General features: G+C 40.4%; 2 protein-coding genes across 12 annotated transcripts in view; both read left to right on the plus strand.

Annotated features, from left to right (window-relative positions):
• LOC147175003 (uncharacterized) overlaps window positions 1-3873 on the plus strand; it is an 11832-nt gene extending 7959 nt beyond the window's left edge. The window contains exons 5-6 of the mRNA XM_086072549.1: window positions 1818-1883; window positions 3024-3873. Of these exons, the coding sequence (XP_085928675.1) occupies window positions 1818-1883; window positions 3024-3188 (231 nt within the window). The 3' untranslated portion in view covers window positions 3189-3873. The remainder of the gene's footprint in view (window positions 1-1817; window positions 1884-3023) is intronic.
• The window catches only part of LOC147175002 (unconventional myosin-IXAb-like), a 123476-nt gene that overhangs the window by 54527 nt on the left and 54692 nt on the right, over window positions 1-14257 (plus strand). For 9 of the 11 annotated variants that reach the window (XM_086072736.1, XM_086072739.1, XM_086072742.1 and 6 more), the window contains 4 exons: window positions 4654-4748; window positions 4853-4915; window positions 7102-7201; window positions 10627-10680. In XM_086072736.1, the coding sequence (XP_085928862.1) occupies window positions 4654-4748; window positions 4853-4915; window positions 7102-7201; window positions 10627-10680 (312 nt within the window). The remainder of the gene's footprint in view (window positions 1-4653; window positions 4749-4852; window positions 4916-7101; window positions 7202-10626; window positions 10681-14257) is intronic. The other 2 variants (XM_086072744.1, XM_086072745.1) reach the window with 1 other exon arrangement.

Genomic DNA, 14257 nt, shown 5'->3' on the forward strand with positions numbered 1-14257 from the left:
TTTAATTTTATATGTATTTTTCTCTTCATGTGTACCAGGTTTCAACTGAAGCACAACCTGAAGACATAGCTAAAGACATAGCTGTCACAGACCAAGTTGACCAGGTGACAAGATTTCTTTTTGAATGTTGATGTTGAAATACATTTTTCAGAAGCAAGACGTTGCACAATTTATAAAAAAAAAAAGATCTTGTCGCACGAATGGCTCATGCAATAGGTGAATTGCAAAGACATGCAACAAATGAATATTGGATTGTATACTTTAGTCTGATTTTGACCAATCAGAGACTACCTTAATTGCACATCACCATACGAGAACCGTATCGAGGGGCATTACTAACAAAAAATAACTTAATTGGATAAGATTAGATCACAATGAGCATGCTTATTTTTCCGCATAAACGTGTATTTTTTTTTCATTGGATTATAAAAATATATAGATATAGATAGATCTTTTTTTTTAGGTCCATGTCGAAATAATCTCCATCACTGTATAAAACACCCATGTCGCATGTTTTGTCAATACTGTGCAGCCCTCGCAGGTGCATAGTCCTCACAATGTCGTAGTTGTGAATAACTGACACTCTGAGGACAGTGTATTTACACACTGCGAATGTAAAATAAGTTTTCAGGGCTTGGAGTTACACATACAGTCCTCATAATTCATACTCTGGTCAGGTATGGACACTCTGAGGACTGTGTATTTTCTATTAATTGTTTCATTGTGAAAAATAGACATCACCAATTTACACTAACCATTAGTGCTGACGGATTATTTATTTTTGAAATGGCAAATAGAATGTGTTTGCATTCACAATACTTTAACCTATTCATTGTTCTGTATGTACTGTAACTGTGTAAATGCACAGGTACAGACTTGTGTGTTACTAAGAATTGAATTTTATATGTATTTTTCTCTTCATGTGTACCAGGTTTCAACTGAAGCACAACCTGAAGACATAACTGAAGACGTAGCTGTCACAGACCAAGTTGACCAGGTGACGAGATTTCTTTTTGAATGTTGACGTTGAAATACATTTTTCAGAAGCAAGACGTTGGCACAATATATAAAAAAATATCTTGTCGCACGAATGGCTCATGCAATATGTGTATTGCAAAGACAAGCAACAAATGAATATTGGATTGTATACTTTAGTCTGACTTTGACCAATCAGAGACTACCTTAATTGCGCATCGCCATACGAGAAACGTATCGAGGGGCATTACTAACAAAAAATAACTTAATTGGATAAGATTAGATCACAATGAGCATGTTTATTTTTCCGGATTATCGTGTATTTTTTTTCATTGGATTATAAAAATATATAGCTATAGATAGATCCTTTTTTTTTAGGTCCATGTTCAATGTCGAAATAATCTCCATTACTGTATAAAACACCCATGTCGCATGTTTTGTCAATACTGTGCAGCCCTCACAGATACTTAGTCCTCACAATGTTATAGTTGTGAATAACTGACACTGAGGACAGTGTATTCATACACCGTGACTGTAAAATAAGTTTTGAGGGCTTGGAGTTATTATACAATTCATACTCTGGTCAGGTATGGATTCTCTGAGGACTGTGTATTTTCTTGTTTTTGTTTCATTGTGAAAAATAGACGTCACCAATTTACACAAACCTGTAGTGCAGAAGGATTTATTTATTTATTTTTGTAATGGCAAATAAAATGAGTTTGCATTTACAATACTTTAACCTATTAATTGTTCTGTATGTACTGTAACTGTGTAAATGCACAGGTACAGTCGTGTTACTAAGAATTGAATTTTATATGTATTTTTCTCTTCATGTGTACCAGGTTTCAACTGAAGCACAACCTGAAGACATAGCTGAAGACGTAGCTGTCACAGACCAAGTTGACCAGGTGACGAGATTTATTTTTGAATATTGATGTTGAAATCAGTTTTCAGAAGCAAGACGTTAGGAGTGAAGAGTGTAGAGTAGATGCTAGGGCTGAACTATATAACTAACAAATATAATCACAACAATTTTTTATGCAATGTGTATTGCCAAGACGTTCAAAATATTGTATCCAACAATAAGCTTGTATGGGACTAAAATTCCTACAAGTCAACATTAAAAATATCTCAAATTGAAGATTTGTTGGCAGTTTGGTGATTTGGATTATGCACTGTACTGATCTTTTGTTCCCATTAATTTATTTATGGTGGATTTTAGAGATGAACTCGCTATCAATTTTATTTTATTTTTTTAAACAGAAGTGTAAACATCAGGTAGTTAATTTACTTGTATCAAGCTTGGATAAATGTGCTTTATGTTTTGGACCTTTCGCTGCACTAGAATGGACTGGCATGATGGGTATTTTATAATTGTCTCAATCTTAACGACTGTCTGACTCGGTAAAATAGAAAAGTCTACTGTAACTGAAGGACTGTATCACACAATATCTGTTTTAGGGGCAATGCCATAGATTAAGCATATTAACTATCCCTCTTGTTAAATGCTTCATCTCATCTTTCGAATAAATGTGACTAGATTTATAATAATCTTTAGTATGTGCACAAACTTTAGGTTCTAAATGCTTTTCTAGTTTGCTCCAGCATCTGGCACATATCCCGTTTAAAAAAAATGCAAAACTGCTTGATGATGAAGACCTTTGGTAAATTAACTTTAGCACATTAGCCCATCAATGGCGGGAGCTACTTCTGCCGCGAGCGCTCGACACTTTTCTCAAGCTTCTACTTCGAGTGTAACATCACTAAGTAACAGCGAAGTAAAGCTAGTAAATATTTATGACCACCCGCCAAAATGAATTTTAACCCGCATCTGGCAGGTTAATTTTAGAGCCACTGTATATATGCATAAGTATGTGTGCATCTACTGTATATATGGATATCATTGCTGTCCTGTGAAAAACACGTTTCCATTTTTAGGTCGCGGGCTGCTCTCCGGTAGCTCCTATGGTGGAAGTGTTTTTCACAGAACAGCGACAATATGTGTATGTATGTATGTATGTAATAATTGTTTTCGTTTAAAAAATTAGGTTGCTGATGTATCCAGTTCAAGTGAGGATTCGTTAGCAGAGGAATATGTTCCAGATTCTCACAGTACTTCGGACACTTCCTACATTGAACCTGTTTCAGAAATTCAGAAATCCGAAGGTATTTCAGGAATGAGCTATGAGAAAACTGCTCATCCTTTAAGATGAGAGGTAGTCATGTTTTAAAGAATAAAATGTTCAATGTTCACTGACTCTTTTGCATCTGGTTTCATGTCGAGCTTATCCATTACAAAGCTGTGTTTGACCTAGATAACCTGTTCACATAAGAAGCAGTTTTATTAACATACCAGTTTCAGTCTGTCCTAAAATTGTAAGTTGTAACATGAGCACCATGTTAAAACTTACAATTTTAGGACAGATCAGGTATGACTTTGCATTTCACAGTATTGTTATGTACAACAATGTGTCCTTATATCAGGTAAGTCATTACACATCAATGCCATTTTAGTTTGTGTAAAGTCAGAATGCCAGAACTTTCAAATCACTTCAGTGACATGGTTGCTGTGTGTTGTGTAAACTTTGTCCTTGTAATGTGAGTTGGTCCTCATAATTACCATTTTTGCAATGGGCGTGGCTTATTTAGGTCATTATCTATGTCCTCACAATTACGGATTTTTTCAGGTTTTTCTTTTTTTCGTGTGTTGAGTTTTTTCAAGTTTTGAAGTGAAATTTTCCTGGACAACCCCAAAAAAAAATTTTGGGTGCAAGTCCCATCTCTCTGGCATTAGCAGAAAGGGGTGTCCCTGTAATACACAATTAAACCGGTTTGGAAAAAATGTCCTCATAATACACAGAGGCAAGTATGTGTGTGTGTGTGTGTGTGTGTGTGTGTGTGTGTGTAGCAATGAAATTTCCATGAATAGTTACTGACGATGACGTGTTAGGAATTCGGCAGTGTGGTGCATGGTTGACTTGTGTGTGTGTGTGGGGGGGGGGGGGGGGGTGATGTTGTACTATGTTTGTTACCGGTAAAAACAGATGTTTGCAAATGTCTTACTTTGAATAAACACAGAAGATTAATCAGTCTTCTTTCATGAAGGACTACAGAAATCGTTGGAACAATTACTGTTGATATGCTGACATCAGAGGATTTGGAAAACAAAACCAAACGATTACTCGATCATTAAAATAGTTGTCGATTAATTGGATAATCGATTAGTTGTCGATTAATCGGTTCATTTTGACAGCTCTACTCCTGAAGAACAACTTTTTTTTTTTTCTTAGCGTTTTACTTCTCGTAGGTGGAGTGTCCAAATACTTTTGTTGACGTAGTGTTTCCTACAGTATAGTGTGTGTCAAACACTTGACTTTGCCCAGTGACTCACCAGCATCCATCCCAAGTAAAAATCACACTGCCACAATTTTAAGTGGCGTTCCTCAGGGAACCGTTTTAAGTCCTATCTATCAGTCTACTTGCTATTTCCCATTGGCAAAAGCAGATGCCAAAGCAAAATACAGCGTATTATGTATTTTGTCGATGGTCACTCCGTGTCCCGACTAAAAAATGAACGGCACTTCGGCGGAAAGCCACTACTGACTATTTGATGCGTTTTTTTTCTATTTCTGTCATCGACGACCTGACGGTGGCGCTGTCTCTGTCCTCTCCTCGCAGGCCTTCGGGAACGCCAAGACGGCCCACAATAACAACTCCAGCCGCTTCGGCAAGTTCATCCAGGTCAACTACCAAGCGAGTGGCACTGTTAGGGGGTGAGACACGCACGTACACAGAAATACAACACAAAATGCATGATAATAAGATGGTAATGTGCTCAAGTGAAAATAGAAATACTTAATACTTTGTGTGGTTTCAGGGCCTATGTGGAAAAGTACCTGTTGGAGAAATCCCGTCTGGTCTACCAGGAGCACAATGAAAGGTGAGAGCCGATGACACAAGAGCAGAGGTGGCAAATCCAAGTCCAGAAAGTAAAAACCCTGCCACAGTTTGGCTTTAGCCCCAAGTGCTAGCTAGCTAGCTAGCATCAGGGGCTAAAGCCAAACTGTGGCAGGGTTTTTACTTTTACTTTCAGGTGTTAGCTAGATCCCTAGCGAGCTCCTATGGTGCTCGTTTACCTGCTAGGGAGCTAGCTAGCTAGCTAGCATCAGGGGCTAAAGCCAAACTGTGGCAGGGTTTTTACTTCTACTTTCAGGTGTTAGCTAGATCCCTAGCGAGCTCCTATGGTGCTCGTTTACCTGCTAGGGAGCTAGCTAGCTAGCTAGCATCAGGGGCTAAAGCCAAACTGTGGCAGGGTTTTTACTTCTACTTTCAGGTGTTAGCTAGATCCCTAGCGAGTTCCTATGGTGCTCGTTTACCTGCTAGGGAGCTAGCTAGCTAGCTAGCATCAGGGGCTAAAGCCAAACTGTGGCAGGGTTTTTACTTTTACTTTCAGGTGTTAGCTAGATCCCTAGCGAGCTCCTATGGTGCTCGTTTACCTGCTAGGGAGCTAGCTAGCTAGCTAGCATCAGGGGCTAAAGCCAAACTGTGGCAGGGTTTTTACTTCTACTTTCAGGTGTTAGCTAGATCCCTAGCGAGCTCCTATGGTGCTCGTTTACCTGCTAGGGAGCTAGCTAGCTAGCTAGCATCAGGGGCTAAAGCCAAACTGTGGCAGGGTTTTTACTTTTACTTTCAGGTGTTAGCTAGATCCCTAGCGAGCTCCTATGGTGCTCGTTTACCTGCTAGGGAGCTAGCTGGCTAGCTAGCATCAGGGGCTAAAGCCAAACTGTGGCAGGCTTTTTACTTTTACTTTTAGGTGTTAGCTAGATCCCTAGCGAGCTCCTATGGTGCTCGTTTACCTGCTAGGGAGCTAGCTAGCTAGCTAGCATCAGGGGCTAAAGCCAAACTGTGGCAGGGTTTTTACTTTTACTTTCAGGTGTTAGCTAGATCCCTAGCGAGCTCCTATGGTGCTCGTTTACCTGCTAGGGAGCTAGCTAGCTAGCTAGCATCAGGGGCTAAAGCCAAACTGTGGCAGGGTTTTTACTTTTACTTTCAGGTGTTAGCTAGATCCCTAGCGAGCTCCTATGGTGCTCGTTTACCTGCTAGGGAGCTAGCTAGCTAGCTAGCATCAGGGGCTAAAGCCAAACTGTGGCAGGGTTTTTACTTTCTGGTGCTAGCTAGTTCCCGAGCTAGCTCCCATGGTGCTCGTTTACCTGCTATTGAGTTAGCTAGCTAGCATCAGGTGCTAAAGCCAAACTGTGGCAGGGTTTTTACTTTCTGGACCTGGATTTGCTACCTCTGATTATTATTTTTTCTTTAGTGGTATGTGATAGAATCACGAAGCTAAATGTTGAAACTGTCCATAATGTCACAGTGACATTTCTTAATCTGTTATAGTATCTTGTGCCACCTCTGCACAAGAGGTATCTTCCTGTTTGTGTCACATGACCAGGGACACGCCCCTTTTTGAGACGCCAGAAACAAGCTACGGGCCAATACACGAACTGAATCGAAAATGATGTTTATATTTTGTAGCGGTGTACATACAACCGCACTGCATCACAATGAGCAGATATGAGCAACATTGTGACTCTATTATGTAACTACTGTTAATAACCAAAAATGATTTTTACTATCATTTTTGTAAAAGCCTCATTTTTGAGGCACCTCTTGGACTGGCTCGGCCGATGTGGTGCAATCATAAATCACGCAAAAAGGAAATGTGAGTCGCACGCTTTCGCGTCTTGGAGATGGAATTTCAGATCTATATTTCTTTGACAAAGAAACTCAACCCTGAAAGTGCCTCCATTTTGTCAGCATCAGCGAGTGTATCTCATGACCGCCTCCAGGCAGTCAGCTGACAACCACCGGTATCTAGCTTCTTTTTTTTTTTTTTATACACACATAATTAGAAATGTGGCATAAAGACATTTGACACATTTTTCAACATTCCCCAATTCACACTTTAGTCACTCCAACCGTTTGTGATAGTGGTATCTTATAATATTTCACAATTTTTGGGATGCAGGCAAATGGCCATCATCAATATGTTTGTTTAGCTCGTATTTCGCTAAATGAGCTAGCATTCAATAAAGTGTGTCACTCTTGTGTGTGTGCGTGTGCGTGTAGGAACTACCACGTCTTTTACTACCTGCTGGCTGGAGCCAGCGAGGAGGAAAGGAAGTCCTTCCATCTGCTCAAACCTGAGGAATACCACTACCTCAACCAGGTCAGTACGCACACACACACACGCACACACGTTAATTTCATTTCACGATGTGTACATAAATCATGTTTTGTCACATGAGTCCGTCTTGCTCCATTTCAATGTTATGATGCCTTCGCTGCTAAAAGCGTACGTGATTAATTCATCATTAAATATGAAATTGTTCAGCAAAACCGTCACTTCCTCGTTTGTCTTCTTCTTTGCATTTATCCTGACCTTGTTTGCTGGGTTTCTTCCGCCCCTTTCTTTCCTCCTTCTTTCCTTCCTTGCTTCCGTTCTATATTTTTCTTTCCTTCCTTCCTTCCTTCCTTCCTTCCTTCTTTCCTTCTTTAACTTCTTTCTTTAACTTCCTTCTTTCCTTCCTTTCTTTCTTCTTTCCTTCCTTTTTCCTTCCTTTCTTCCTTCCTTAACGTCATTCCTCCTTTCCTTCACTTCCTTCCCTCCCTGTTGTCTTCTCTGTTATCGCTTTCTCTCATATGTCTTCTTTCAGTCCTTCCTTACTTCCTTGCTTCCTTCCTTCCTTCCTCCCCCTCTCCCATTGACCTTTTCTTCCTTGCATACTTCCTTCCTTCCTTCCTTCCTTGCATACTTCCTTCCTTCCTTTCTTCCTTCCTTCTTTCCTCCCCCTCTCCCATTTACTTTTTCTTCCTTGCATACTTCCTTCCTTCCTTTCTTCCTTCCTTCTTTCCTCCCCCTCCACATTTACATTTTCTTCCGTCCTTACTTTCTTCCTTCCTTCTTTCCTCCCCCTCTCCCATTTACTTTTTCTTCCTTGCATACTTCCTTCCTTTCTTCCTTCCTTCTTTCCTCCCCCTCCACATTTTCTTCCGTCCTTACTTTCTTCCTTCCTTCTTTCCTCCCCCTCTCCCATTTACTTTTTCTTCCTTGCATACTTCCTTCCTTTCTTCCTTCCTTCTTTCCTCCCCCTCCACATTTACATTTTCTTCCGTCCTTACTTTCTTCCTTCCTTCTTTCCTCCCCCTCTCCCATTTACTTTTTCTTCCTTGCATACTTCCTTCCTTCCTTCCTTCCTTCCTTCCTTCTTTCCTCCCCCCTCTCCCATTTACCTTTTCTAACTTGCATACTTCCTTCCTTCCTTCCTTCCTTGCATACTTCCTTCCTTCCTTTCTTCCTTCCTTTCTTCCTTCCTTCTTTTCTCCCTCCCTCCCTTATTTTTGCTCTTCCCTCTCTCTTCCTTTCCTCATGCCCTCTTTCTGTCTCCTTCCTTCATCCTGTCTTATTTAGCCAGTCCATTCCACATGTATTTATTTACTTACTCATGTTTACTCAACTGGAGCACCTTGCTGCAATCTGTGGTGTTGATTGCATCAGCGGAATCGTGTGTGCGCCATATTCCATCTTAGCATGCCCACGCGCAGGGAATGCCCCTCAAAGACAAACGTCTGTTTATCTTTTTGGGCCTCGACCAAGAAAAGTATGACTTTCCCCATCCCGTGTTGCTCCACGCTACCCCCCCCCCCCCCCCGCATCTTCCCAACTGCGCCCTGTTACTATGCAGTGTTGTTTCCATGGCAACATCGTGACTCGCGCAGTTAAGCTCGCGTGCCGAGGCTGCTGGCAGTCGAGTGTGTTTGTGTGTCTGCGTGTTGCACGCACGCACGCACGCGCGCACACACACGCACACACACACACGCGCACACACACACACGCACACACACACATACGTTCACATCCATATTTAGCTTTTTCCTCCAGATTTGGTTGCCAGCGTGTTGGTGTAAGTCGCTCTCAGTCCATCTGTCTCAATTTTCCATCCCAAATATGCTTTTGCTACAATTTGTATATACTTTTTCTAACATTTGATTCATTCTGACATTATTTTTTTTTTTTATCTCATTGCGATAAAACTATGCCCGTGACATCAACAAGGGTTGGAATTTGCTTACAGTGGAATATCTAAAGTCAAGCATCAAAGTCTTTTTTTTTGTGTTACTTATTCCAGAAGGATCAGTACAAATCGTGTTTTTGTTGTGAGACGTCACCGTTGTCGCTCGTTATCAAGGGTTGTTAAAGGTGAGGTGTTTATTTTCACTCAGAAATAAAGCACTTCTTAAACACTGGATGTATACACATGTAATCCTTCTCAATCATCACCTCTGGGCTTCTGTTAATGTGTGGTGGTGATTTTGTCATCATCCACCACCACCCCAGCCTGTATTTTGCCATTTTGTTTTGTTTTGCCATGAGAGGGACGTTTGTGGGCGGAAAATCGATGTTTACCCCTCCAGCCAATCACAGAGCGGGGGGCGTGTCGCTGGAGGCAGGCGCATATGTTGACGAGAAGCGTCGGGGGTTGAGCCATGGGAGGAGTCTGTTTTGAATTGGTTGTTTACAAACACAAACGGACAAAACTAAAGACCCCGCCTTTAAAGTAGGTTTTCAACTGTTTTTTATTTTTATGCTTTACTAGGGCTTGAACCAATTAGTCGATGAGTCAACTTCACTTCTTCACATCAACGTTTAAAGCTTGAACTCAACGGATTTTTAATCACTTGTTTCCTCAAATCAGCCACAATATGCCCTGAAACGGATTCTTTGTATTTCCATTATTTCCTGTGGCAAAATTGGAGTAACCAGTGTCTCAATTAGGCATGGACCAATTGCCGGTTTGACAGTTTACCATGGATTTAAAAAGTCAACGTTTCAACACTGGCCGTCACCGGTAATGAGCTCTGCTTCTCTTTTTTTGAGGGGATGTCTAAGTAGGGAACAATGTGATTGGCTGCTTGCAGAGTTGAGTGAAGGAGCCACCTCTTTGAATTGTGTGGTAATTGTGCCATCAGGTACTAGTTAGCCCCAAGGACAACATGAATAGCCCACGTAGGTGTGTTCTAAAAATAGCTCACCAGGGATGTGACACTGGAAAAGAATGTTCAAATGTATTTCAACTTAACATGGTACACATTTCTTCTGTGCCAAATATTTCTTGTTTTGTTTAAAAATAAATTAGATTGTTTTCAAAAGGAGGATCTAAAATCAGCCCAATGTCTACTTTCAGTTATGTTGTACGACTTCCTCTGTATACTCTAAAAAGAGTTGGGTCCGATCCTCTATTTGGGTCGATTTGACCCAATTTTGAGTCATGAAATGGGTCTTTTAGTGTAAAACAACTCGTAAATATTGGTCAGATTCTTTACTTTCATCATGTATAAAACAACCCAGAAAGCTTTTGTCCATTTTTGATCCACTATTTAGGTTACTTTTGACCCAACGGTTTTCAGAGTGTGTTCATATTTTTACGAGCTATGTGATTATTTGAATATTTTTGTCACACCTCACAAAAAGGCTTGCAATCATTTGTGCCAGCTGCCGCCGTTGTCATTTTTTGTCCCAGCCTTGACGCGTTGTCGCCGTCCGTCGTGTGCGGTCGCGATCCCGCTAACGCACTGTGTGTGCCTCACTTGCAGATGACAAAGAAATGGCACAAACTCCACTGGGACAATTACTATGAGAGCGAGCTGGTCAGTATGCGACGCCTGCCTGTGTGTACGTGTGTGCACGTGGGTGTGGCTGTGTGGACCCGGCCGGGCCTGATCTGGGCTGCTCGCGCTCTGTACGCTCGCTGCTGCCACTTCAAGGGATGTCTTACGCCCTGTTCACTTTTTTTATGCATGCGCAGTAATGTTTCGGGTTCATTTTGACCCAGGCCAAGAATATCCAAATTTGACCAGAATAGTATGTAAGGGTTAATAAATAACGGTAAATATGAATCCCAAAGTGGTTCTCCGAATTTGCATGCACAATCGGGGAAACCCTTCAAAAGTCCTCTCAAACCGATTTTGAAGACTGATAATGTCATAACCGAAAATCGCCGTCTTAAAGGGGAGGGTTCAGGCCTTTTTGTTTTTTTTTGTTTTGCTAATCAACACTGCACTGAATTTGTTCCGTTTTGTCACAGTTATTGGAGTCAATGACAGAGCCTTTCTTTTTGTTTTTGTTGGTTCCCGTCCTGAACCGTCTGCCATGCTTGTTTGGTCCATTTGCTGTGAAAGATTTTTTATCATCCGCTTCAAAAACGTTTGCTCTTGGGGTCGTGTTAACCTTATACTTTTTTTTTTACTCCTTTAACTTTACTTCTCTGACGACATTTTATTTGTATTACTTTAAACTACCGGCCCTGTTAAAATCGATCAATAGCCTTCAATAGTTGGGTTTCCATCCACCTATTTTTATCCGAGTGGAAACACTTGAAATAAAAAAAAAAATGGCCCAAAAACGGAAAATGCTAATTTTGGCTTTGGAAAGGTTTTGCGAATAAACGCTGACAAGAGTTGGAGAGTTGTAGTCCCAAAGTAATGTATCGGACGATAAAGTAAATATTTTTGGAATTAATTAAAGAAGCAAATATTAATGCAATTTTAGATGGAAAACAGCAAAGAAACGCTACGGTTGATCAAGAATTACAAAAGCCAAACTCGTACGACGTCGCCGCACAGCGCGGTCGCTTCCTGTTCTTCTTCTTCTCCTCCTAATGGTGTATAGCGCCACCTACAGCGGCGGAGTCCCCTCTCAATATTCGCAAAAGAAGAACAGATGGAAACGGGCATTTTCACAAAATGTGCTTAAAATTTTTTTAACATTTGGATGGAAACCTGACTAGTGACAGTGAAAGAGTCAAGTGTTATTTCTAGTCTACATGAATAAGTAAATAAACATCGTAGTATATTCCTAGCCTCCATCTTCGGTTAAATTACGAGTGCTTATTTTTTAACATCCTCCATGATGCTTAACTCTAATTCAACGAATAACAAACCAGTTAATAGATCACCCAAATTAAATAACAATGTGCATTTGTGACATGGACAGACCCAAAAAATAAATAAAATGCAAACGCTGGAGAGAGATTTTTTTTTATTTAGTTAAAAAAAACAAAAAAGTTGTTAAAACTTTATTTAAAAAATACACAAGTTTGTGTAAACATTGCGTTAGTTTCCATTCGCACGCAGTTATCTGTGAAAGACCTCATGGGTTGTGATGACCCTTCTGTCCAAAATGTCACCATCTTTAGACACACACACACTCACGCAAAGATCTCATCCCAAAGAGCAAACGTTGTTTGGATGTGTTTGGTTGTGGGCCTCCAACGTCTGATGCGCGCTCAGCCATGTGTGTGCTGTCGTTTGGGTGTCTGTAGTTTTTAGCCTGAGTGGAATGTGTAGGCAGGGTGCTATGCTTTAATTACTGTCTTTTTTTTGGGGGGGGGGGGCTGTTGTTGTTGCCATGTGGGTGATTTCATTTGAGCGCCAGTCATGATTTAGTCAAAGTCAAGTTTCCACCAAGCAGTCCAGTCCAGTTTGGAAAGGGTACAGTAAATCCTCAAGTGGTTTTGTGTGTGACGGCAGGATGATGACACGTTTGTGTAAGTGCAGTATTTCCCAACTTTCATTCAGCCAAGGCACATATTTGACATGACAAAATGCTCACTACGCGCCAAGAAACGAAAACAGCACAAAAAAGTGGAAATGAAGGAACATTGAATTCTTCTGCCTGTCACTATCATTGTTACTTTGCTTTGAAGTGATGCGGAACGGCGGTCGTAATTTACATTTCAATCGCTAATTTGATTTAAAAATAGATGTGGTGGAAATTCAGGCACGATAATCATTGAGAGGCTGGCTGATTAATTTACCTTTTTGTTTGATCGGAATTACTGGCACAGATGTTCTCTTTTGATGCTGGAAAGGAGGATAGCTTGTTAGCTAGCTAGCAAGCTAGCCAGTAGACATTATATGTTGCTAAATTATTCAAAGACATTTGAATCAAATATGTTATACTTTACACATTCATGTAAGGAAATATCACTTGAAGATGGAAGCTTGGGTCGCAGTTTGTGGCAAAAATGTCTTGAAATCCTCTCTCAGTTATTCATGAAATTCACTCAATTTATCCTCCTCGGCCACAAGTTTGCTGGAGTAATTTAGGTGAGAAATTAAAAGAAAAGAAAAGAAAAAAAACCCAAAACCTTTTGGTGTATATCAGGCCTCATTTGAGCAGTGGGACCTGAAAAAATTTCTAATGCTAACATGTAGCCACTTAGCTTCATTTCTAATGCTAACATGTAGCCACTTAGCTTCATTTCTAATGCTAACATGTAGCCACTTAGCAGCAAAAAAAAGGGTGGCAACATGTGACACAGACAGAGGTGGAAATGGATAAATAGGGAATATAAATATAGAAATGTAAAATAATGTGAAATATAAATATTGAACAAATATGAATATAATGGAAAATATGGACACAAATGTGAAAAATATGGATGGAAGTGCACCATTTGCACTTTTCTAGCTCCTGCTTCTTGATTGATACTCTTGCCAGCTTTCTTATTACTTATTGACAATCCGGCCTCAACTGAACTAAACGGCACTCCTTGGCAAAAACTGAGCTGATGTCGTTTGACTCCTGATTTTTCATTGTCAGCAGACTCAAACAAGTCTTTGTTTCAAATATGCCAATAATAAATTACACCGTTTCTTAAATATGCTCTTACTTGACTCCAGTTTGTTTGTCCAATTATTATGTTGGCAAACAAGCGTGACAGTTGTGAACGTATCACATTGTGTTGTTCGGCACAGAGGGTCCGAGCGTGGCCTTCAATTTGAAAAGTTGGCTCAATTGTTCTCCCGGAGGAAACAATGTGGGGGAAGAAGAGGTTTTGGATGTTTGGATGTGAGGACGAGGCTGCTTGTGTTTTCTTGAGCTGGCTCATGACTTTTGCTTTCTTTGTGCTCGGCGAAAATATGCTGACCTGCACAACCTTTCTGTACATACTATGCATGTCATGTATGTTTTCTGTCAATGTGAAAGTGAAGTCAAAGCAAAAAATCATTTTTTTTTTTTTGGATGATTTATGATACTATTGACCCAAAGCAGTCAAAATAATTTTTTTAATTTTTTTCCCGCATTCTTACCAACCTGAGTTAGAAAATCCAGCTCAATATTGTTGTTCGCAATGTGTAGGTGGCAACGTTGCATCACCTCGGATTAAGATCAGCGCAGCTTTTGAGTTGAAAATATCTCGGCTTGTCACGTTGATTATGA

This window comes from Leptonotus elevatus, chromosome 4 (genome assembly GCF_054856555.1).
Source record: "Leptonotus elevatus isolate MCC_2025b chromosome 4, RoL_Lele_1.0, whole genome shotgun sequence".
NCBI lineage: Eukaryota > Metazoa > Chordata > Actinopteri > Syngnathiformes > Syngnathidae > Leptonotus > Leptonotus elevatus.